General features: G+C 34.1%; 1 protein-coding gene across 1 annotated transcript in view; it reads right to left on the bottom strand.

Annotated features, from left to right (window-relative positions):
• The window catches only part of MOSPD2 (motile sperm domain containing 2), a 24,359-nt gene extending 2,544 nt beyond the window's left edge, over nt 1–21,815 (bottom strand). Inside the window, exons 1-11 of the mRNA XM_026853652.1 lie at nt 21,225–21,815; nt 20,424–20,510; nt 17,859–18,013; nt 12,536–12,596; nt 11,361–11,399; nt 10,260–10,384; nt 8,669–8,839; nt 5,862–5,974; nt 2,348–2,444; nt 1,486–1,582; nt 710–839 (exon numbers count right to left, since the gene is read on the bottom strand). Of these exons, the coding sequence (XP_026709453.1) occupies nt 710–839; nt 1,486–1,582; nt 2,348–2,444; nt 5,862–5,974; nt 8,669–8,839; nt 10,260–10,384; nt 11,361–11,399; nt 12,536–12,596; nt 17,859–18,013; nt 20,424–20,510; nt 21,225–21,270 (1,121 nt within the window). The 5' untranslated portion in view covers nt 21,271–21,815. The remainder of the gene's footprint in view (nt 1–709; nt 840–1,485; nt 1,583–2,347; nt 2,445–5,861; nt 5,975–8,668; nt 8,840–10,259; nt 10,385–11,360; nt 11,400–12,535; nt 12,597–17,858; nt 18,014–20,423; nt 20,511–21,224) is intronic.
• Between the last annotated feature and the right edge of the window lie 2,653 nt (nt 21,816–24,468).

Genomic DNA, 24,468 nt, shown 5'->3' with positions numbered 1-24,468 from the left:
CCCCCCCCCCCCCCCCAAACCAGGAACAATCTAAAGTTAAAATACAGTCAAATTACTTTTTTTAAAAGATTAAATAGCATCTCAATATCATAGCTCTAAGACTTCCAGGTCAAAAAGAACTACAGTGAACTTTTCCTAGAAATATAGTGATATAACTAAACATGAATGAAAGAGAGAAAAGTAACAGGTATATTTAAAAGAGTGTGTGGGGAAACATATTTTCCTAGTGGCATTTTTTCAGCATTAAATATGGAAAACATGCATATGAACATGCAACAGGTTTTACAGAAATCTACAAAAATGATTTTCCCTAGCTGAAAGGGAGTATTTTTTAATATTGTCTAGAAAACAGTTTTGCATTTCATATGTCTTCTTTCCTTGCTTTTTTCTAGAAAATTCAAGTGGCACATTCTTATTTTAAAAAAATAATATACTGTCCATGTGTATTGTCACATCTATTCACATTTTTTCCACTTAACTCTTAATCAGCACAAGAACACAATAAAAAGAAGTGCATGTGCAGAATACCATGGCATTTTACACATTAAAAAAAAATCTCTAATCAGTTAAACAGAGCAGAAGCCTCAGCAATATACTTCCATCAGTAAGCACACAACTGGGTTTGAAGAATCCTTCAGTGATTATGATATGCAAGTGTAATAAATCAGCTAAATAACAATGGCTAAGAAAAGCCCCTGTCAATGCTCACCTATGTTCCATCACTTTGGTCCTAGGGACTTCTTTCCAAAACTGAGTCAGTTCTGGAACACCTGCTCCAGAAGACTGGTCCATTTCTGCTGCCATGATAAGGAAACGATCTTGCAGAGAAGCTGCAAAACCTACCCTCAAAGAAAAGAAAAAAGCAAAAGTGTACTTAGATAAAATGGCATTATTACAAAATGTATAGAGGCATTTTTGAACAAAAGAGTTTTAAAATGAGAACTTGTTTATTGCAGGAATGACTTACTAGAAATAAAAATGAGATCATTCTTTTAAGCTCAACAACTTTGATTACACTTTTCCTAAAATTCTACAGTTTCATTTTAACGGAATTAGTTTAATCTGAATGATTCGAGGACAACCCAGTAGTCTGTAAAGAATGCATTTTCCAGCAAATTTGCCTCTCCCTGTCCTTGCAACAATTTAGGAAACTGATTTAGTGCAGATAAACTCCCACCATAATAGAGCACAAGTGAGACAGCTGCCACTGCAACTTTTTTTTTTTCAGAGACAAGAAACAGAACAGGTTGCAGTCAACAGCTGCTTATGCCTGTGGAGTGGTAAGTCAGTATAGGCAGATACTCAAATACTGTCTGACATCCATGTGTTTTTACAAACAGTAACATTTTCATACAACAGTCAAGCAGACATGGGCATCAGTCATACAACCCAACAAGCACTTACAAATGTTAGTATCTGGAGCATCAGCCTATTAATAAAACTTGTCCAAACTCCTTAAAATTTCTATTGTAAGAGTTTACTTACCACCATGAAGAGAGACTATTATATCCAGTGATGTGCCAGGCTCACAGCTACTGTTACTGGGTTTTACTCTGTATTTTTCAGGAGCAGTTGTTCTCACCTACAAACAAAAAATACCAACCCAGCATATAGTAAATGCATGCACAAACTGATGTTTCATAACCTCCCTCATTCTGTAATAACTAAAATCCCAAAATCTTAAATATTAAGACCCAGTAATACATACAGTCTTTAGAATACTTCATTTTGTAGCAGTCATCAGACACAGGTATTTCACCTTTTCTTCTATCCTGACAACTTTTATCCTTTATTTTCTAGCAAATTTCTCTCTGACATATGTATTTAAAAAGATCCCAGAATATCAAACAGACTGTCTGTTAAAATTTTTAATATGAAAGTATAGGAACTTTAGTTATTTATGTGTTGGAAGTTGTGTTAGAAAACCAAAGATGCAAGCCAAGTCAGTATTTCTGAAGCAAACATAACTTCATTCCTTTGATGGTGACATTTGCAGATTATCTGCATTATTTTGGAGCATTACAAACTTGTTCCCAGACAAGCTTTAAGATGACTTTTCAATGTTCAAGACTTTCTTTTTCACTAAGTATTAGACTCTCAGTAAAGAACTAACCATCACCATAGCACTTTTTCAGACAGTGCTCCAAAGATTTGTACTACTGATTATCCCCTGTGGGGTGGTACATGTGTAAAGTCAGCCACATTTCTTTGATCTGCTTCAAACATCACAAGAGAATAAAAAATATAGACTGAAAAGTGGGTTTAATAGTATTTTTTCCTCCTTAACCAAAACAAGAAAATGTTACGCATTTAGTAAAGTAAACCAGGCCACACATAAAATACTTACCTTAAAAGCCACTATGTTTTTAGTGACATTTGTGAGAACTATCAAACACTTTTTCTCTCCAGTTTCTTTAGATCCAAAATATAACTCTTCTGCTGGGCTATTAAGAAATTTTAAAATAATTAGTTTCTTCCAATTATCCTTACAACATATCATAGAAAAAAATGAGCGCACCTACAGGAAAATAAAATACTTTCAATCCTGTAGCTACAGTCACTATAAAGTTTTTCATCAAAAAAGCTGTGAAAACAAAATGCAGAAATTTTGTAGTGAAGCTCAGGGTTGACTCATAACCACAAGTAGATCTAGCTGCCTCAGATGACTACTGACCTTGACTTCTTCCATCTGGAAGAATGTGACCACCTGCACCAGCAGGAATAGCCAAGATATATACGCTCACTTCAACCACTGCATCTTGGAGCAGTATATTAAGGGAAATCCTCATTAATTTTAATTTATGGTAATATTAAAGAATAATTTCCACCTCATACATCTATCCTTGTAATAGGTATAGCGCACACATAAGAGAAGGCAGATATCTGCAAGTGGCAATCATTTCAACCACTACAGCTAAATTCACTTGTACTTATGAGTCAGTCTTCACATACTACTGGTGACACATGCATAAATAAAGTTACTGCTCATTTTTAATATTCTCCAATTAGGAGAGTCATGCATGAAGTATTTTAAACCATATCAAACTATCACAACTCATTTTGGAATAGACATTCAAATGAACACTATTAGGCAAAAAGTAGGGCATGCTCATATACTACAAGTTGAGAGGAAACTCAAGTAACAAGTGAAAAAACTCTTTTCTTTCAATATGTCACAAAGAACTGCCATACTTTGCAATACTACAGAACTGCTTATTCTGACAGAAAGCCTTTTTCAAAAAACATGTTACATTTTTCTTCCCTTTCTAGAATGCCAATTTCATGTTTGCTTAACCTCCTCCTCAGAAGACCTCCTTTTACAGTATCAATCCTTCCTTCTTCGCTCACTTAAATCAGTGTTAGCTGAGAAGAAAAGTCCTTGGTGCTGCAGGGCAAACCTAAATAGCCATACTAGAAGCAGAGTTCAATAGTGACTCTGCATGTATGTGCATGCCTATGTTTTACAACGCATTAGACAGTCCGCATGACAAGAATTTTTTTCTTTTTGGTGTGGAAGAAGAAAGTGCTGACTGCAGTAGTAAGCAAGAAAGTGATAGGTTTAAAACAGATTAATAGGGTAACTGTATCCCCTTCTCATCTTTTTTTCCTTCCCAAATTCTCAACTTAAGTAAACAACAGTATGGAAAGGAAGGACTGTAGTTACAAAATATTTTAGATATCTTAATACTATTGCAGCTGTGCATTACAGCAATTGCAAGATGAACCATAAATGAGGCAGAAAAGCATTAACTAGTATCAAAATACGGCACAAAAAGAGCTCAAGGAAAGGAACATTCTGCCAGAACCTCATCTTTTTTGTTCCACCACCTGTGGCTACTGACCAAAAAAAAAACCCCCTTGGGGCTCTAGGCCTATTGTCTGTGAAATGAAGCAGTTCCATAGTGTTGGGGGAGGATGCAGTAGAGTTGTTGGAAAGGTGGGGTGTTTTATTTTAAATGAACATCTAGCTTTTTAATTTTTACAGAAACACTTTCTTTACTCTGATGTGCACAGGGTAACCATTTCAGCATGTACTACTGCCAGACAGTGCAAGTAAAGTGCTGCTTTTTATCTTCTCAAATGAAGTAATTTATTATAGAAGAAGGTCAATAAAGACCAGTCTGTCATAGAAAGGTATGCAAGGCAAAAGCAAGAGTGGTCTAAACCAGTGAGACAGGTGACTAGAGGACATGACTACAAAGATGAGAATCTGAAGAGTACAAGTACCCAGCTTTGGTCACATACTAGAGCAAAGACATATGAATCAGTGATAAGTAAGGAAGTTGCCTGCAGGGGGTTTAAGGAGGTCCCCAACTGAGTCTTCTGCATCTGCAGTTGGGTGCAGAAAGGCTGCCAGTTCTTGGTCACTACATGGTGCAGAGCTGCTGTTCCTCAGCTGCTCAGTCAGGCTGCTCTCTTCACAGGGCAGTGCTGGTTTGAGCAAGGAGAGCAGCTGATTACACTGGCAGAACTTATATTCTCTGAGACAGGTGCCTGTGACTAGTCATAAAGGGCACTACATATTATCAGTTCAATATATTCCAGTTCAGGGTCCTGAGAAAGGTTCCAGATAAAAAAAAAAGCTAGTTCTAGCTTCAGAGAGTATTAATATAGAGTAACTGTACATACTCTCAAGAGTTTACTTTAAAAAAAAAACCAAACAAAAACAAACAGCAAGGACAAGAGAGACAGTCTTTTATTTTCCATGACAGCAAGACTACAAGTATTAGCACACATAGGACTAAATTTACTCTTTCATGTAATTTACATGAACTCCAACACTTGTGTTCTAAGGGTAAAATTAAAACTTCATGTGGGGGGGTTTTGGGTGCTATTTTTGTTTGGGATTTTTTTTGGTTGTATGGTTGCGCTTCTTGCTGGTTTTGAGTGGGGGTTTTTTTGTTGTGGGGTTGTTGTTCTGTCATAGGCACAGAAAAATATTCTTTTAAAGTAATAACTCTGCAGTCTATGCCTTTGTTCCATCACACAAGAAACATCAGAAAGCCTATACAGAGGAGGTTTTTGCACAAAAGACTAAAGATAATTCAGTTCAAAACCAGGAAAATGATATACAAAATACTTTTTTGATGCTAATGAGCATGTCATTATTCAAATTCATTCCAAAACTAATTCAGTACAGCACTTACAAAATTAGCTAAGCAATTACCTATAAATTAGATATTTTCTTCATTCATCTAATAGCAAACTGGAAGTGAAAATAAAAGTTAACATCTAAATCAATTTCTAAGCAAGCATCTTAATTTGAAAGGCAGTGAAAAGAAGTTACATGGGCCAACTGATTTTTTTACTTTAACAATAAAAAACAGATTAATTTCAAGATGTAAGCATCTTGGATGACAAACATCTCAGCAGATATGCCATTTATACAGAGCACATCCCAAACAAAATAAATTGGACCCATTTGTTAAGTTTAATTAGCACTAACTAGTAGTGTAGGCCTTTATACTACCTTAGGATAAAAGAATTCAAGCAAGATTTAGCAGTGAAAGCTGTCTTTGTAAATGCTTTCTTTTTTTACAGCAATGCAATGTCAAACCATTGCTCTCATTACAGATAGGCACGGCTTTAAATCAAATAACAGTTTCTCAATATAAATGAAATCATGAAATGATTCTACAATTCTATGAAATGTAGACCTAGTAATTAGTACAAAATGCATGCCAATGGTGACACCAAAAGATTTGCTAAAAAACCCAAGAAAAATTCTGAGCTTTGTAATTCTTAAAAGGATGTTTAACTTGTTTTCCTTCTAATAGTCTAAAAAATTGTTTATTTTGAAAACCAACTAATTCAGTATTCAAGTGTCCAAGGCACATTGGAAAAAAATTAAAGAAAGTTACCTGATATGTAATAAAGGTCCTTTAAAAGTGCTTAATGCTTTCTTTGCATTTTTTGGTTTGATCTCTGTTTTGTCAGTTTCCTCTGATTTGGAAATTTGTTCTACAGAATTCATCTGAGTAAAAATGATAGTTATAATCATTAACTAGAAACCTGGATTACACATTACAGAATCATGCAGGTATTTCAAAGAATGAGGAGGCTTCTTTCAACAATTTATATATTACAGACAAAGCTTCATATGTATACATTCCCTGAAGCTTCCTGAAGTCTGCTGAATAATTTGTTACAGAAGTCACATATTGAACATGCATGAAACAAAACTTCTGCTTTGTTTTTTCCATGTATTTTCCTGATGCCCAAGGGTGGTTATTCTTGAAAACTCCAGACATATTATGTTATAGTACCTCAAATGTTTAAGATAAAGCACTGACGTTATTCTTCCATGGCAAAACTTTTCAATTAATAGACACCTCAATACAATCACTGCAACACTGAACAGAAAACACAGCAAAATTTTCACACTTTATTGCATTGCAGAATTGCTAAACATATCTTCACTGCTTTTAGATGGAACTCTGAAGTACTGGAGAACTTAAATAATGCTGATTGAATTGGTGCATCCAAAACTGTAGATATCTTAGTTTGAGTGTTTTCTTCTATTACATTAAGAAAATACATGTCAGCAGGCCTGAATATCTTATTATACAAAAAAATGAAAGAACTCCAGAATTAAGTGAAAAACAGGGCAGGGGAAAATACAGAAGTCAAAGAATTAGTAACATCATGACTCAAGATCACCTAGCTGAACAATTTGCTTTGCCTTGTTTTTATTCCACTTAATACAGGGAGAAGACATGAAGACAATTCAGCTCATATATTTGAAGTATGGGAATGAGAGGAATACAAAACTTTATAGAAAATAGGTTTTAAAAAAAGAAACCACAGCACTGATTTTTTTAATAGTTACAGTTATAGTAAAAGGTTAGTGTGTAAATACACTGCACTAGCTACGTGTGGGGCTTTATTCTTCACAAATATAATTAAAATTACCAGAGAAAATACTATAATAGCACATGTTAAAGGTGAAGGCATCTATAGGATAGGCACTTACTAACCAAGTTTATCACTCATGGCTCCATCTACTCTGTGGAAAGAAATATGCCCTTCTATAGAATGAGAAGGCATACATATATAAATCGTACGCAGATTCTTGTCATCACTAAGACTTTATCTAAAGGCTGATAGTGCAGTAAATGAAGACAATGATCTCACAGATCACCTGAAATGCTAACTTGGAAGCTGGCCTTATTTAAAAATATTTCAATATTTATATTTAGACAAATCAACTAAAAAATAATTAACTTAGAAATAAGAAGTGCCAACCATTCTGAGATAAGGGAATATTTCTGATAAACATTTTGGAAAAGAACATAAAATTGAAGTGGCAAACAGTGGTATACTTGCTGTGGAAGAGATAGCAAGTATTATTCTTAAATATGTGAACAGAAGAACAGTGACTTGAAGCAAAACAATAGTCTACTGTTTACAGAAACAGTACCAACACAATACGGTCTGCAATTTTAGAAGTATGTTAAAGGTAAGGCCTTAAACATGCCTTAAGATAGATATATGATGAGCATAAAAGTCAAGCTTAGTTCATTGAAAAGAGAGTAGCAGCTTGATTATACTGTATAAAAGAAAACCATAAACTAAATCATTATTTGTAAAAGTGAAAGTTAAAAAAATACCTTAAGTAGAAAGCTTAAATCAGCCAAGCAAATTAGAAACAAACACTGAGGCTATTAAGCACCAAAGCCAACTCACACACTTAACAGGAGTTCTCCATGTTTCCTATCTGAGAATTAGAGCTTGGAAGATGTGCTACAACCAAAACAAGCTACTGAGTCTAATTGTCAGAAAATCAAGGTTTCATGTAATGCTTCCTTTTGAACTTAAGGTCAGTGAAATTTTTTTTAATAGCTGGCCAAGATGCAAAAAACTGAACTACTTCAAGTGAGCCATGTATTTCAAATTCTTCTGACAAAAAATTTAAAGCAGTAAATGAAACTGAAAGGGTGAAGTATTTTACTCCATCAAGCATAAGTTTTGCAATTCATATTCCAAAATTAGTCATGGCACTAAAGTGGTGAATTTCAAATTTTTCCTACTATTTTCAAGAGCAATATGCTGACTATCATTGCATATTACTAAATATCACTTCATATGGACTTGTGTAAAACAATGCCTTTATATTTCTGGATAAACACTACTGCAGGAAAATTATATTGTAAACCAGGATTGATGGGTTAGGGATACAAGTTCTCCTGAGACTAAATGAAATCTTTTATCTTTTGAGATTTTATCAATAATTTAAGATAACAAGTTAGTATCTAATAAAATAAATATTTAAACTGTTAATATTTTCTCATGTACATACTGACTTAAGCATCTGAGAAAACTAGACGTATTTTAAGGTGCATACCATGAGATAACCCGAGATTAAAAATAAAGCAACTAGAAAGACAACTTCTGAATAGAAAACACAAAAGCTTTTTAAGTTTTACTATACGTCACTATATTCCAGAGATACACTAAATATTTGGTACATATTTTACTCATTCAGAAGCATGAAACTGCATCTTAGATTAAGGTTGAAACTGCAATAATTTTCAGGTTTACTGGGTTATTTTGTCAAACAGGAAGGCAGAAAAATGCTGAAAAAAAAATCAACACACAAAGGCAAAGAAAAAAATGCTTCCACTTTATCCATTTAACTACTCTTGCCTCAACCTTCAGAATTAGATACCTTTTTCTGATTAAGGTTTTGTTCTTCATTCAGGTCCCCAGTCTCCTTAGTGTCCACATCTATCTCTTCTTTACTTTCATGCTCATCTTCACTAGTAATGGGCCCATTTTCACATAAGGGAGTTTGAAAATCGTCATCGACCAATGGAGGATAACTGTACTTGAATGAATCCTAAAACATAAGCAACGTTTTTAAAGGACCAGTTATTTAGGACTATGAAAAGTACCTTCTCTAGTTTTAATGGTAATACTATAAATTAATTTTTTTATTTCACATTACATACATGCTTCACTGCTCAATTTTAAATTGGACCCCTATGCAGAAAGCTGACAGTACCAATAGATTTTATTTTCTCACTAATGGACAAGTAATCGCCAATAAAGCCACTAAGTTGTAACTACTGTTGTTATTTATAATCACAGCAGAATGTGGTCTATCAAGGATCAGCATCCATAGCCTTAATACTGAAGTTTTGTTCTTAGTTCTAGGAAACATCATTTAAAAACTATGACAGCTACTTCTAAAGAATGTAAAGGTTTATCTACTAACAGGGTGAAAATCTCAAACAAGACATTTATTCAATGCTTGATACATCCATTTTATAGACTAATAGCCTTATTTTATAGCAGATATAGAGAACTTACACTATGTTGAGCAACTATGGTAGAGATATCTTAATCATGGTAGTGATATTTTCTAAGATTACATGTACACAGTGGCCATGAAGTGACATGCAAAATGCCTGATGTCTTAACTTCAGAACACTGACCTCTAAAAAGGCACTTGCAAGAAAAAAAGCTATGGGCTATCAATTTAGTTACCGAAGTGAAGAGCACAGCATTCTAACTGCACACATTGTTCAATACTGGCACCAGTGGAGGGCATCTTGGGCAATCCATCCTTATTAAATCCATCTCTGACAAAAGGAAAACTGAGCAATTACACAAACTAAAACCCTTCTGTAAATTCATGTCTTGCATCAATGTGTACACTGTATCAGTCTTACACAAAATGTTACTGAAGAGGCAACAAATCTCCCTGGCCAGTCAGAAGCATGTCTGCTTTAAGGATTAGACTGTTCCACCATCAATATTAACAGCTGGAAATAACAGAATGTGGGATACAACAGATTTGGAATCAGGAAAACAGTGACTTAGTATACATTTATTACTAACTGAAAACAACGAGCAAGTGGCTTTTGAGCACCTAAGCCTAGTTTTCCAGACTGCTTATTAGAGCTTGCTCCTAGAGCAATATGATCGTCTTTACTGAATCATAGCTTTGGAGAAGTATGAAAACTGAGGGCCATGAAACCTATTTTCTGTTTATATAACTTTTTTCATAGACCAATACAATCATGTTGCTCTAGGAGCATGGATTAATGAATCAGAAAAAATATTTCTGTATTTAAGACTGTTTGATATCAAATTCTCATGAAGTTAACCTATATTAAAGTGATTTAGAAATTGTTCTGCCAATGATAATTTCAAGAAATATGACATCCATAAAATGCCAACTCTCAGCCCCATGTGTAATTTATATAGGTGTGTCTCAATATCACAAAAGGACCATGAAGTGTTAATATACTTACAGTTCCACCCATGTGAGGTGGCAGATACTCTCCACTGATGTATTCCTGTACATCATTCTTATTTGTGAACTTTAACATGCTTATTGCATCTGGGCCAAGCCAACCCTTCACAATTTTAAAAGCAGCTTTAAAAACAAAAAGGTATACAAAGTTGTCAGGAAGCATTTTCTTGCAGTGTATTGATAGACCTTATAGAACACAAGTGATCTACATCCTGTAAAATATGGTAGGACCTGCTCTGAAAGTATCTGTTATAATGGGGATAGTGCATGAAAAGGAGGATCATTTACAGAGAAAATATTTTATGGACATACACTTTTATATAGATGAATGCAGGCAGACAACAGAATTTCATGAAAGAGTATTGAATTAATGACGACTTTGTTGTCTTGGAATTTAGCCCAGGAAGTACTGAGGGAGTAAAACCAATTGTATTTCAAATTTGAGGGGAGGGAGGTTGGGAAAGATACATATATACTCTTCCCCAGTTGAAATATTTTGCTACCTTAAAGGACACTTGTTTTAGATCTACAAAGTATTTCCAAACACTACAGTTATTTCAGTGATGGTAGAACATCAACATACAGAAAGATCTAAAGCCTACATAAAAATATATTCTGAAAATACAGGAATGATGTTTATCCTGTACATTAGAATTAATTATCATTATTGAAGTACACACATCAAAACATATGTAACGGTATCAGTGTCTGATGTCAAGCATCTATCTTAAATTGTAAATTCTATGTTTTGGCTGGGTATAAGTCTCTATCATCTGTTGATAGTATTCCTAAATCATGAACAGATCTAGTCTGAAAGGATTACAGCTGGAAACATTCAAGGAATAGACTGTTTATCAAGGTCTCTTAACCTTTAAAGATCACAGGATGAATACAGACTCTATTAAAGATATGATTCAAAATACAATGCTAGAAGGAAATGAAAAAGTATGCAACCTACAGATTGAGAGATTTAAGTATGCATGTTTAAAAAAATACCACGATTCAGCTGTATCTACACAGAGCAGAAAAATGCTTCCTATTTATACTGCTAATTTTAAAAAGTTATCATGATGTAAAAAACAAAAGCCAAACAACTCACCATTCATTATCCATGGCATTTCAAAGATCACTATCTTTGCTGAAAAGACAAAAAGGAAATAATCTGATACCAAGTGTAATGTATTTCTGTTTAGGAGAAATCACAGCAATATCAGTTATGTAAAAAGCGAGTACTTATTTTTAGAAACATCCATGTTCACTCCATAGAAGCAATTTTGTAGAATTGATTTTAATATGTATAAACGTATTTCTATTACTATATAAAAACATTAGCTGTTTCGCTTAGAAAACACTTAAAATCCTAAATTATACACTGTTTATACACTTCTAGGATACTACTACTTTTCTAACACACTGTTACCAACAGATAATCTCCCCAAACAAGGCAGAGAAAGGCAAAATCTCAACCTGGTGTAGAAAAGCGACACTGAATAGAAAAGGAAGTTTAACAGGTATATTCTTCTTTCCAAAGATAGAAATAGCAAGTCTTTGTAAATTGACTTTTCCCAGATTTGTTTAATCAGAGAAATCTGAAAAGTTAGTACTTTGACTCAAAGCATCCCAAAATTTTTCTTTAATGTCAAAAAACCAAAAACACATTGCACTTGACTTTAAGTTTGATATTTGATCAAAGTTTTGAACTTTATCAAATTGAGAGTTTAAGCAGCTGCTATACAGTATTTCAATACTCATGACACATTTTCACCTAAAATTTATAACTCATTTAAGGTGATCAAGCCTATCCACAAAAAAATTAACAGGCAATTATGCAGGTTTTTCCTGTTCGGAGTAAACCATTGTTTCTTAATATTTTCTATAGCAATTCATTCTTTGACCCCTGAAGACTCCTAAAGGATACAAACTGTCATGCAAGTTTGCAAAGCTTCTACACAAGTAACAAGAAACAAAGGGAAAAACAGGACATTTCAGTTCTACTGGATGCTTATATCACTTTTTCATCTGTATAAACATGCCTTAGGTTATTATTTCATGAAAAGCCAGTTGATTCTTGATGAATGTAAAGTTAATTTACAATACAAAGTTGTGCTGACTTACAAGCACAAAAATATTCCAAATTCAAATATCCATGTGTTCCACGTAGTCACCATATAAAGCACATGCAGAAATACTTCATGTCCCCCATCATCTGCAATATTATGGAATACTTTTATTGCACAAGTCTACAGTGCTTAAGATTTAATGTGCAATACTTACTGAGGAAGTTTGGGTAATAATCTGTAAAACAGTTGACAATAAAACGAACAAAATCCAAGTCCTAAAATAAAAGCACAGAACAAATGCCATGTAGTCAAAACATTAAAAATATAGGCTTAGTTAAGCTAAGACATTTATTGAATGGCACAATGTACCTAATATTGTAGTCATCTATACTCAAGTTTTACAGATACTACAAACATCATTCAAACTGAAAGCAATGCTTTTCATTAAACTGTTGCAGGATTGTGGTCAAACTTAACTTTATGTTCTAAGTAGTCAACAGACCTATTATAAATGCAGTAAGTTAGGTATCTGAACTTCTGTGGAGTATCAACAGGTTTTAAGCTGTACAAGAAAGATACAGGAAAAATAAGCCTTTAGCACCAGAGACGCTTGACATTATCTTAAAGCCTTACAGAGGAGAGCACTAAACATACTGAAATTTCCCTTCAGTAATTTACCTGGCGTAATGTTCAATATACTACTGAACTCAGGATCTTCCAGAAAAAAAAAAAAGTTTTCCTTTTAAGAGAATTTTTGGTTTTAGTATTAGCTTGTGGTATGCAGAAAAGTTGTGGGCAGAGGCAGAACTCAAGAGCTGCTTGTATACCACCCATTTTCAGGGTGCTTCCATCCAATGAGCAGCTATACAGAAATAGTACAGCCAATTTCCCATTACAAAATTCAGGTATAATAGGACTACACAGAAATGGGAAAAAAAGCATTTTATGAAACAGGTATAGACAATAAAGTAAGGGATACCTTATCACAATAAGGTACTTTGGTTAGGTGCAAAGCCTGCCATGAGTACTCATCCCTTCTCCAGTTCTTCTAACAGAAACAACCACTACTGCTACTAATTTCAGAAATAAAAGTATCTTACTGATGGAGGATCCAATACCTGTCATAACAGTAAAAATGTTTCAGGGAACAGGATCTTGAAGTGGTGTAAACACACTATTATAACATTTGCGGACAGAGAAAAAACCCAACAACCTGTAAGAGTTTTATTTAATAGCATTTCATTTAATTTAATAGCATAAACAGTGATAGATTTCCAAGCAATTATTAGAATCTCCTGTGCATTAACAAGATGCTCCTCTTTATTCTGCTGCCTATTCAAAACCAGCATTATCAAGTATTAGGAGGATGGATCCATTATTTTGATGAAAATCTGGAATTAGGCGTACAGATTTCAGCAGATCATTCAATAGCTGCATATATTCTAGTTACCTAGACTGGTGCAACAAGGCATGAGCTATCAGAATTACCTGGCTGCAAACCAGGGATAAAAACTGAGAGTAGATGTCCATAGCAACAGAACAAATAAATGAAACACACTCTAGAAAAGAACTTAGAAAACCAAGTTATTTTAGAATAAAATTTATCAATTACTCTACATGGCTACAAAAAGCCATTAAAAAATATTCCCGTTCTGTGATAAATGTACTAACTACAAGTCAAGACTGTATAACGGGACACTTAAAGACAGGAACTGCTGAAACTGTGTTTCTGGGAGTCTCAAAGACACCACAAAGAAGCTGCTTCAGGACACATTCCATAAAACCCAAACGAAGTTGCTTTTTCACATCAAGGAAATCACTACAATCCTTTAATTCTTGTTATATAAAACCAAGCTCCAGTATTATCTTTAGCAATATGGATTGACAGCTCAAGGCACATGTAAGAGCATCAACCTTGCCTTGCAAAACTGAACTGCACTATATTTGTCAAAATATCCTCTCAAAAGCTTATGGCCCTGTACTGCACAGATGCCAGGTTCTAAACCATCTTGCCTGGAAAAGGTAGAAAGAAAACTTCTTTGCTTATATTTAAGTGCATTCCAGTCATACCAACAAAAAAAGAACAAACAAGACACAAGTTTTGGCCATTTAAGAAAAACAGGACAGCATGGCATTTGGCAAAAATTTCAATACTCCATAGAAATAAGATTTGTTTTTACCTGTACCCAATCTATGAGATTTTTAGTTATTAGATTATAAATATGTAATGATAGGCAAGATCTCCATCTTGCCATCTAAACCAGCTTAGATCATGCTCCTGAAAGTGAGTGCTAAAAATGTACACTTTTTTTCTAATGAACTCAGTTGAAGGGAATGACAGAACTTAGATTTTCATCTACCTACATTAAAATTACTCAAATGTTGCCTCCTTCCAACACTCAGAAAAATTCCTGATTTTAGGTTGTCTAAGTTGAGAATCAGTAAAAATGCAAGAGGTGATATTGTTCTAATGTTCTAAACAAGCTTCTACAAAGCAAATCTTAAAGATGCCTATAGTAAACTATGGATATGCATTTATGCTTTCTTTATAAAGATACTAATAGGTAGAAAACCAGACCTAAAGGAAGAGAGAGATACTACAATATACATTCACTCATAAATTACCCAAGTTTAAAAAACACATTTTCATTTCCAAATTTTAGAAGAGGACCCCAACCAATAAGAAAGCTGCAGCTTCATTCTATGCCACTAAACAGATAAAGTTGTACTTGTAGTGGTAGTATATCATTCACTGTATTAGCAGCATCTGTAGATAAAGCTATACACAAACTGATGCTCAGACTCATACCTAAAATGAATCACAAAAAACCCCTAGGTCTGGTGAATTTAAGGACTCACTGTAAAGATGACATGTAACAAAGACTGCACCTGGTGCACTTCAAACTAAATAAATCTAGTGATCCAGATATTAACCAGAACTTCTGCTCTGTAACAGGACCAGCCTTTGAACAAGCAGATTTTTAATAAAACATACCTAAATCCAACTAAGGAGTAATCTTACAAGCAAAATATGTATTAAAAAACTTCTAGAAAATACATAAAAAGTCCAGATGACATTGTACAAACAGTCAGTACACTGATGAGTGTTGAGAAGGGAGAAGAAAGTACTGGGATCAAAAATTATCTCCAAGTGAGGGAAATGAAAAGAACCAGAAAAAAGAAAACCCACAGCATGCAGTTGACAACTCTGTCTTTGACTACAATGTATTTACAACTCCCCAAGGAATAGTTTGTAATTTTGGTCCTCATAAAAGTGCTGACACATACAACAGAATACCAATGGGCATCAGCAAAAGCTTCTTACCTCAATTTACTAAAGTAAATGCTTAAATAAGTGAACAAAATGAGTTTCTTGTATGTTTTGTAGGTTGAAATCCATCATATCAGAAAAACTGTTCACAAGGAATATGCACTAAGGCAACTGATTTGACTCCTGAAATAACAGCATTTCTGCACTGCAATGGAAAACAATGGAAAAATACCATACTGCGCTGAACCTCCATCTCAGACTAGAAGCAGCCCCACTCCACATGCCACAGCTTTTATGCCATCACACTACAATCTCAGTATAGTTTAGCATTCCTCAAAGAAATGTGTATGTATGGATGCCAAGTTACAACAGGTCTAGAGAGTGTACAAGAATCATTGAAGCAAAATCAAATATCTAGTGTCCTTGAACACTATGAAATTCCAGAGGTCAAAACCAGATACTTACGTGCTGTGTGAAAGCTTCAGTAAAAGTTAAAAAAAATACTCAACTGCTGGTTTTCTAAAGTAAGAACACTCCACAGGGAGGATTTTGGGGGAATTTTTAACATTCTACAGCAATGTTTTCAGGATCAATTCAGTAAATATTATGGCCAAAGAGACAACCAAACCTTTTGAAAATTCAACCCCCCCCAAATCACATTCTTCAAGTCTTCTACTTTTCCAAATAGGCACAGGACTTAACTGTTAAGGACATCAATTCAGGAACAGTTCTGAAATACACTGAAGTTTCATATAACATACATGAAGAATTTGCTAAATTCCAATAAGCATCTAAAATTAAACATTCTCTGAAGTTTACTTCAGGCAGGGAATTACCCAGTCCTATGTATAACAACAGAAGTCTCCAAGTAATTCCTGAAGTTGACTACTGACTATAACTAATTGATATAGAATTAGTTTTATACTTATTCCCAAATAGCTACAAAATGGTATTTCAAGTAATTATTTCTGAAACATTTTTAAAACTGAAGAAACTGAATTTTCTAAGTTATTGTACAAATGGGAGATAGTTATCCGGAATAGTTTCCAAAACCAGTGTAATTCTTCTTGGCTTCTCTAATGATTCAGTTCTACAATTAAGTCCAAGGCAAAAGGTGAAGCCCTGCTCTTAATCACTGGAATTTTCTTATCTAATTGCAACCTTTTCAATAGTCATCACTTTTACAGACATGACTGAGCTACACAGCTCCTCCTTCATTTTGTAGTACTAAAGAAAATCTAGAAATGCATAGAAACTTTTGCTAAAAGTGTCTCCTCTGAATGAAAGGCTGGAATCTCTTGTTTATGTAAGGATAAGCCTGGAAGAAGCAGTCTTCAGTAAAGCTGACAGATTGGACAAGAAACTTAAAGAGGGAGTGAAGATAATTATTCCTGAAGTAAAAACTGATAGACAGGCCTTCTATTCAGAAGTCTATCACATCTGTACAAATTCAGACACCCTCATTTCTTCTCTATCTGTACACAACAAGCATGTAGATTTCTTCACCATATTAGTTTCATTACTATAATAATATTTAGTTAGAGAAAAGATAGACTTCAGCTATATTTGGTTAAAATGAATCCTAAAAGCAATGTCTACTTGATGACCTGCTCTTCTGCATCCAGCTAACTTCTCTTCACAAGAAAATTCAATGGGTGGAGAGATGCATGCAGAGATTTAAGAAATTAACACAATTTAAATGTATGGAGACAGCTTACATAGCATGGAGGCAGGACTAGGATCAGAATTGTCAACTGAAGATGCTGACTTGTCAGAACAGATCATCATTCTAAAAGATCCCTGCGACTGCATCTGAGGATTTTAATGCTTCACCATTACCCCATTTTCCCATACTTTACATTGATTCATCCAAAAAAGATGACAACAGTGAAAATGGAGCTATTGAAGAAACAGCAGCAACTGTACTCACAATAAAGATGACTCAGTCTATTGTCTTTTGGGTGCTTAAAAACTAGATTCTACTACTGTCATGCATGATGTCTGACAAATCAAGCTGCTGAGCTTCAGTAACTTTGGCTCAGTCACCAAACTAAAAGCAAGTTTTCAGTGTGTTACACAAGACTTGAAACTTTAATTATGTAACAAAAGATTCTGGTAACTGCTCATGTCACAGGGACAAAATCTACTCATTGATTTGAGCAACTGCTAACTTATTTAGGTGTCAGGGACTGCACAGGGATTCCTTTTTCTGGGGGCATAAATTAAATAATTCAGAAAGCAATCAGAAGGACACAAAAATACTTACTATGTGACTGATTCCAGTTTCAGCCATGTCAAATACCACTGTTAATGGCTTTCCGTGATCTCTCCTGGCATAATGTTCTAACCAAAAAGCAACCAGCTTCTTTTTTTCAAGTTGCTGTTTAGGATCTCTTGTATGATGCTTCACTCTAAACCAAACTTAAGAAAAAACACACAAAAATTGAATTACCAGATCCAAATTAGCAGAAAACATGATGTATAGTTATATGGGATGAACCGATTTATTCACCTTAGTCTGTATTCCACATTTCTACTGATTCTGTGGCCACTGAACAGCCATAAAAACAACTGCACACCTTTCCACACACCCCTTGCCTTGCTCACATTTTTATACTGGAACTTTTTAGAAAGTGATCATACAAAGAATTATAACACAGAAGAAATAGTAGAAAATACTTCTTTTATTTAAAGACTACTTCTTACCCAGACTATAATTTCATAATTGCAAATTAAATCACACAGTCCTCAGAAAATATTATATTTTGCATAGATTCTAAGTATCATTGGGGTCGTGAAATTTGTTTCTTTTTGTGCTTAGGTCTTCTACAGCACTGTAGTATGTGTTTTGAAAAATTATTTATACACATTGAATTATATGAAAAGCATCAGACCTTTCTAAAATGAAGTGAAAAAACCCAGATGAGCAACACTGTACAAATGAAAGCCCAATACATCCTATCTCAAATAAGAAACAAGTCATGCAGAGACAAGTTTTGCCATGAAAAGTAGTGTATGTCAAAGTAACAGTGTTTATAAAAGTGCCTGAAACCAAATTACTGCTTATACAATGAAGTGATAAAAGAAATATTCAGGACCACAATGTAAAGAGCAGCCTTCAGTTTTGGTGCTTCTACAATACCAACATTACACAAGCCCTGAAAATTATTGTAGATAAATTTATTGTTCTCCCTGAAACTTGAAAAGTCTTACTGAAAACCAAATTTATTCTCCATGTCTTTTACTTCCAATTGTAAATAAAAATATTTTATGGTGCATGTAAAGAAACAAGCTTTCTTTTAAACCTAGCATATTAACTAGATGCTGTAAGTTCGGATTTTCAAAGACACCCCTATTCAAAAACAGGACTCTTGTGAAAGTAAACAATAATTCTTGAAGAACTTCTTTAAAGTGCTGTTTTACATAACACAATGAGAATGGAACATGTGGCCCAAGAGACACATTTGTCAAGTGTTGACTAACCAGGAACTGTTACCTATGATACCTTCTGAATTTGCATACCAAGTCTGATATTGTGACTCAATTAACATTCACAGAAGAAACATTCCAGGTATGGGAAACTGAGCCATTAGTTATGTTTCAGTGAAAATAAAATCAGAAATTATTTACTTGACTTACACATTCTTGTCATGAAACACTTGCATCAGTGTTTGGACTGAGAAAATTATGCAAGGAAGTCATGTTTTTCTACTTCCACCCCCTACCTCACCAAATGGAACCATCCAGTATAATCATGCTCAGCTTTCTAAATGCTATTAAAGGTATCACCACCACTAATCCTTGAATACTTACACTGGAGGCTAAGAGAAAAATCATGAAACAAAAATGCATCAATTTTTCATATAGCAGTGATATCTTACAATAATAATAAAAAGCTCAATCTGACACAACACTGCCATAGAATAAAAGCTGTATTTTTCTGGCTATTGTTTTTTTGAAAACTAGTGTTCTGGTGTTTAAAACAGGCATTTCTGTAAAACACTGGATAGTTAGTGTATTTCAGAAGTAGAAACCAGGCCTGGTAAACCAAGAAAAAGCAGTATTTCAGATTTAAATTTTTTTTTTAAGGTTCAAGATCACTGCTTGGAAAGCTTCATGAATGATTTGTTTAAAAATACTCTTTTGCTTCATAGGATTTAAACTTAATTAAAAGTAAATATGTGAGATGTTACAGACTAATTTATAGAAAAAATACTGACACAGACTAATTTATAGAAAAAATACTGACCATCTATTATACACTTATAAAAACTCCAGGGGATTTCAGGCAATATTTACTGTTTCCCTACAGATCTTATTCTTTCATTACAGGAAGCTAATCACACAACTTGAGAGTTCATTCTCCAACAATTCTCAGCTGTTCACACTGTTACTGAACATTCCAATAAGATCAGAAAAAAATTGTAAGAGACAAAAGAAAACTATTACAGACCTCCTGTGAACCACCATAAGCATGCAAGAACATAGGCTGCTAAAGAGCAATGACAATGTACTGTAATAGTGAACATTTATACTAGTCGTAAACTCACCACAGGAGTTACAGAAACAATGCACTTCAACAGTAAAGTTAAAAACTGCATTATAGTTAGGATAAAGGTTTAAGATATTTGGAAACTGCTGAGTTTCCTCATTCCACATCTGTGATCCAAAAAGATATTCAGTTACCAACTTGTCATCAATTTTCGTAAAAACAGTTACTAGTACGTACCTAAATACTTCTAAAACATTTATTTTTCAAACTAAATGCTAAAATGATGGAAACAAAAAATAATGATCAATGACTGGAAGTACTGTATTCTGTTTAGCTTACATAATTTATAGCCTTCTTTATCATATCCATGAAGAAAGAGTGCACCATTTTCAAATAACCATTTTGGAAGGGAAGATTCTGTCAAGTCTGCAAGTCAAATGAAAGATTATTTCAGTATTAATAATCACATTGCAATTTAATAGAAGTCACTAAAAATGCAGAAGTCTAACAATACAAAAATGTCTTTATTAAATCAGTTTCTAAAACCTTTATTAAACTAATGCAAATAGTGAGCTCATTTGACATCTTTACTATCTTCCTCTCATGCTGCAGAGTAGGATTTACTTAAGAAGAAATAAGAATAGAATTTGATGTGAGAAGCTGCAAATGTTTATTTCTGTTTGTATCTGAAGCCCCTCTTGCTCCATCCTTTAATTCAGATTGTAAAGTCCTCTAGGCAGAGCTCAGCTTTAAAATATTCTCACAGGACAAACCCCACATCTACTCTACCTAGGGTGTCAGATCAGTGCTACTATGATGAACAACAGAACCCTGTTTTTTTGTGGGTTTTGTTGTTGCCTTTAAGGACTCCATTCTAGCAAATAGAGAGACAAGAGAACTGCCTGGCCTTCTTCCACTTAAATCACCTTTCAGTAGACATATGGAACCACAACAGTGAGACAGTGGTGGTCAACATAAAAAGCAGTAATTTTTTTTTTTTTTTTTAATTGAGTACAAAAGTTCTTGCTCAGCTATGCAGTACTTACAAAACCTTTAAAATGTGCTTAATGAAACTACATATAGAAGTCAGTTGTAGTTCAATAAGAAAGCAACACAAAGTCAATCTATAACATAGCTTACCATTAACTGTATATTCTTTCCTCCACTGAAAGCTTTCATCAATCATCTTTAATGTATCATCCACAACATCATGACGCCAAAGCAGATAATTTTCAACCCATTTATCATCTTGATGAAGTCTTTCCACATCTCTAGAATCATATTTATCTGATTTATCTAGCAAATAAAGAAATTATTGTAAGGCTAAAGCATTTGTATGAAAAGATGAAAAGGAGATTTATCAAGTTTCAATATAAGCATCTACTAGGTACACAGGATTTCTTTTAGTCTCAAGCAAACAAAGCATGGCATAAGAAATTGATTAAAAACATCTGTCTACTATAATGATATTTAGGAACACAAGATTACTCAGTAGAAAAATAGTTTCTGTGATTCTTATTCAAAGAAAGAAATTAGAAAACAAGGTGTGTGTAGGGCAGGTATAGAAAGCTGGTTTTGGAAAAATTACAATTAACACAAATTAGTAGATAGTCTAAGAATCTGTGTACTGATGAATGTATATTAAGCATCACTAGCTTAAGCTTGAGTTCTCAAACTTACAGGCATCAGCATGTCAGACCACAAAGTGCCAGAGAACAGATGTTAAAATAACTTTTTTTGACCATGTGCACTATATATATATATATATATATATATATATATATATATATATATATATATGTATAATTGCACTGAATTGTTTTCTTTAAAAAGACTACACATTCTACACTTGTAAATTGTTACCTTACTGAACACAAACTACATGCAACTAGAGCAGTACAAAACCTCCAAGCCTCAAACTCTTCTTCTATTAAACTTGCAAAAGGAGAACAGGTGAACATGCTTTAGGAAGATCTTCAGATGAAACAGGAATTGCTGCTGCTCCTTACTTTTTTAATCTGTTTTTTTAGACAGTAAGGTTTGTAAAATATGAATGCCTACACGGACCTATTCTTATTGTAGATATGCTTAAACGAAGACTGAGTTTTTAGATCAATGCTCCTCTGAGAAATCTGCATAATTGGAATGTAAATTAAGAACCCATGATAGAAACTGGCTTCTGAAAGCAACAGACACCAACACATATCTCTTTGCTAACTACTAAAAACCCCAAGCTTTTAAACTATTCATTTAATTTTGTGATTAGCTTAAAGTTAAGACTGGTTGTTAATAAAAATAGATGTTCATTTTCACATACTGGAAAGACTATTCTGTCAGTAGCAATAAACTCAAAATAGCTACTTTCAGGGTCATCACAATTAATATAACTATTTAAAACTGTGACTGGATGGTTTAGGGATGTGTATTTCAGACATCTTAATTCTGAGGAAGATGTTCAGAAAAAGGCATCATTGAACTGATAAATTTTAGTTTTACTGGCCTACGTGCAAAGATATGACCTATTTCACTTGTCTTAATTTATACTGTTTCCTGTCACAAATTAGTCAATATACCTGTAAGAATATACCCATTTTAAAAATGTGCCCATCCACCGAGAGTTATTATAGTTGCACTCCTCCAATGCAGTCAGATGTGAAGAGATGCTTCTCAATCTACTCAGTTTCTTCTCCATTAGGTTTCAGATTTGTCCTTCCCCTGATCCCATCCCACTAACTTACATTGTTCCTTAGGCAAGCCTACAGTCAAATCCCACTGCCCTTAATTTTAGTTACCTAGTTGCTCCTCTCTGCCCAAAAGCCTCCAAATCCTCTAAAACCCTCTTATTCTTTCAGTTTGAGAGCAGAATTGTCAGAATGACATCTTGTATCAAACAATTTAAAAAACATTCACATATCACTACGTGGAACATGCCCAGAACACATGTTGCTGAGCCACTAACAAGTTTTCCCAAACTCTGAACTTAGATAATATTAAACCCCAGACAATTAACTTTGTGAATATTTTAAGGAAACGAAAATGAAAGAGGAATTGAAAAAACATTTTAGCCAAACTTTCAACATCAGTGAACAGCAAGCTAGATTCAGAAACAGGGAGAGTTAAAAAAAAAAAGATCAAGATATTTTTCTTCTCTTCAGCAATTAAATTCTCAACAAGGCACACGTAGTATGAATTTACATATATACTACAACACACTAATGCAGGAACAAGTAGTCAAATTCTGCCTCCACTGGCACTTGTGGAATGCCAGTATTTCAATCGGGTATGCTTATACTGATAGAACAGAAGTATTGATTATTGTTGTAACCTTACCTGATTTATCCAATTCTTGCTACAAAATAAGATTTAGAATGAGATTGCAAACCCAACATAAAGGTATTTTCTCACACATATAAAGCAGAATGATAAGAAATTGGAGTCATTCCAATAATCCAGTCATTGAAAATGTCAATTCAGAGGAATAATTCCTCTTCAGATATGTGCATTTCCCATAATTCTACAGACATTTTGAAACTTGGTTTCAAACTATGCTGTGAAATAATCTGAATGTTTCTAATTTTAAATCACTCATGAAACACTTGACAGCTGTTACTGAATTATTAGAAATTTCTAGAGTTAAACCAGAATTAGTTGAAAAATAAACCTTTGGGGTTCTCAACACATAATTTAAACACATCCTGCACAACAGTTAAGAGGACAAAAAGAAAACAGAATTTGAGGGACACCCAAATGGAAATTCCGGTGATAGTATAAACTGAAGTATCTTACTTCAGACAATGCCCATGTCTGCCCACTTAAGACACATGTGAACATATACTGATGCTTTTCTCACTAGAAAATTAAGTGCCTGTTACTTAATACCTGCAGAACTGCAACTAAGATGCAGTTTAGTCACCTACTCAGGGAAGGTGACATTGCTGTAAGTAAATCCAAAACAAACAGAATTTCATGAGGTATTTGGAACATGCCTCACTTGTCTCCAATATAACACAAGGAATAGCATTCACAGCTACTTCTGTTCAGGAAGAGACAGTGAGAGCCACATATATAATAGCAGTGAGAGTTTTGTGAAACATTTCACAGTTAAAACATCCAGAAGCTTGGAAACCCAGTTCCTCCCTCAGCCCAAGAGATTTAAATATGACTGTATCCCAGAATAGTTCCACAGCCAGTGAAAGAGACTAAACCAGGATGCTGCAAACCAATAAGCTATGTAGAAACTAAGCAAGACTCAAATCCAGAAAGGCAAGAGAAAGCATAATCTGTTTAGCAAATCTGGTAATTACCAGAGAATTAAAACAAAGTTTTAAGTTATATATGATGGAGTAACAGTAATGACAGGAAGGAGAAGAGGCCAAAATTAGTT

The sequence above is a fragment of the Athene cunicularia genome (genome assembly GCF_003259725.1).
Source record: "Athene cunicularia isolate RWA chromosome 1 unlocalized genomic scaffold, athCun1 chr1_part1, whole genome shotgun sequence".
Lineage (NCBI taxonomy): Eukaryota > Metazoa > Chordata > Aves > Strigiformes > Strigidae > Athene > Athene cunicularia.
The sequence above is the reverse complement of the archived record's forward strand: the minus strand, read 5'-3'. Positions and strand labels throughout refer to the sequence as shown.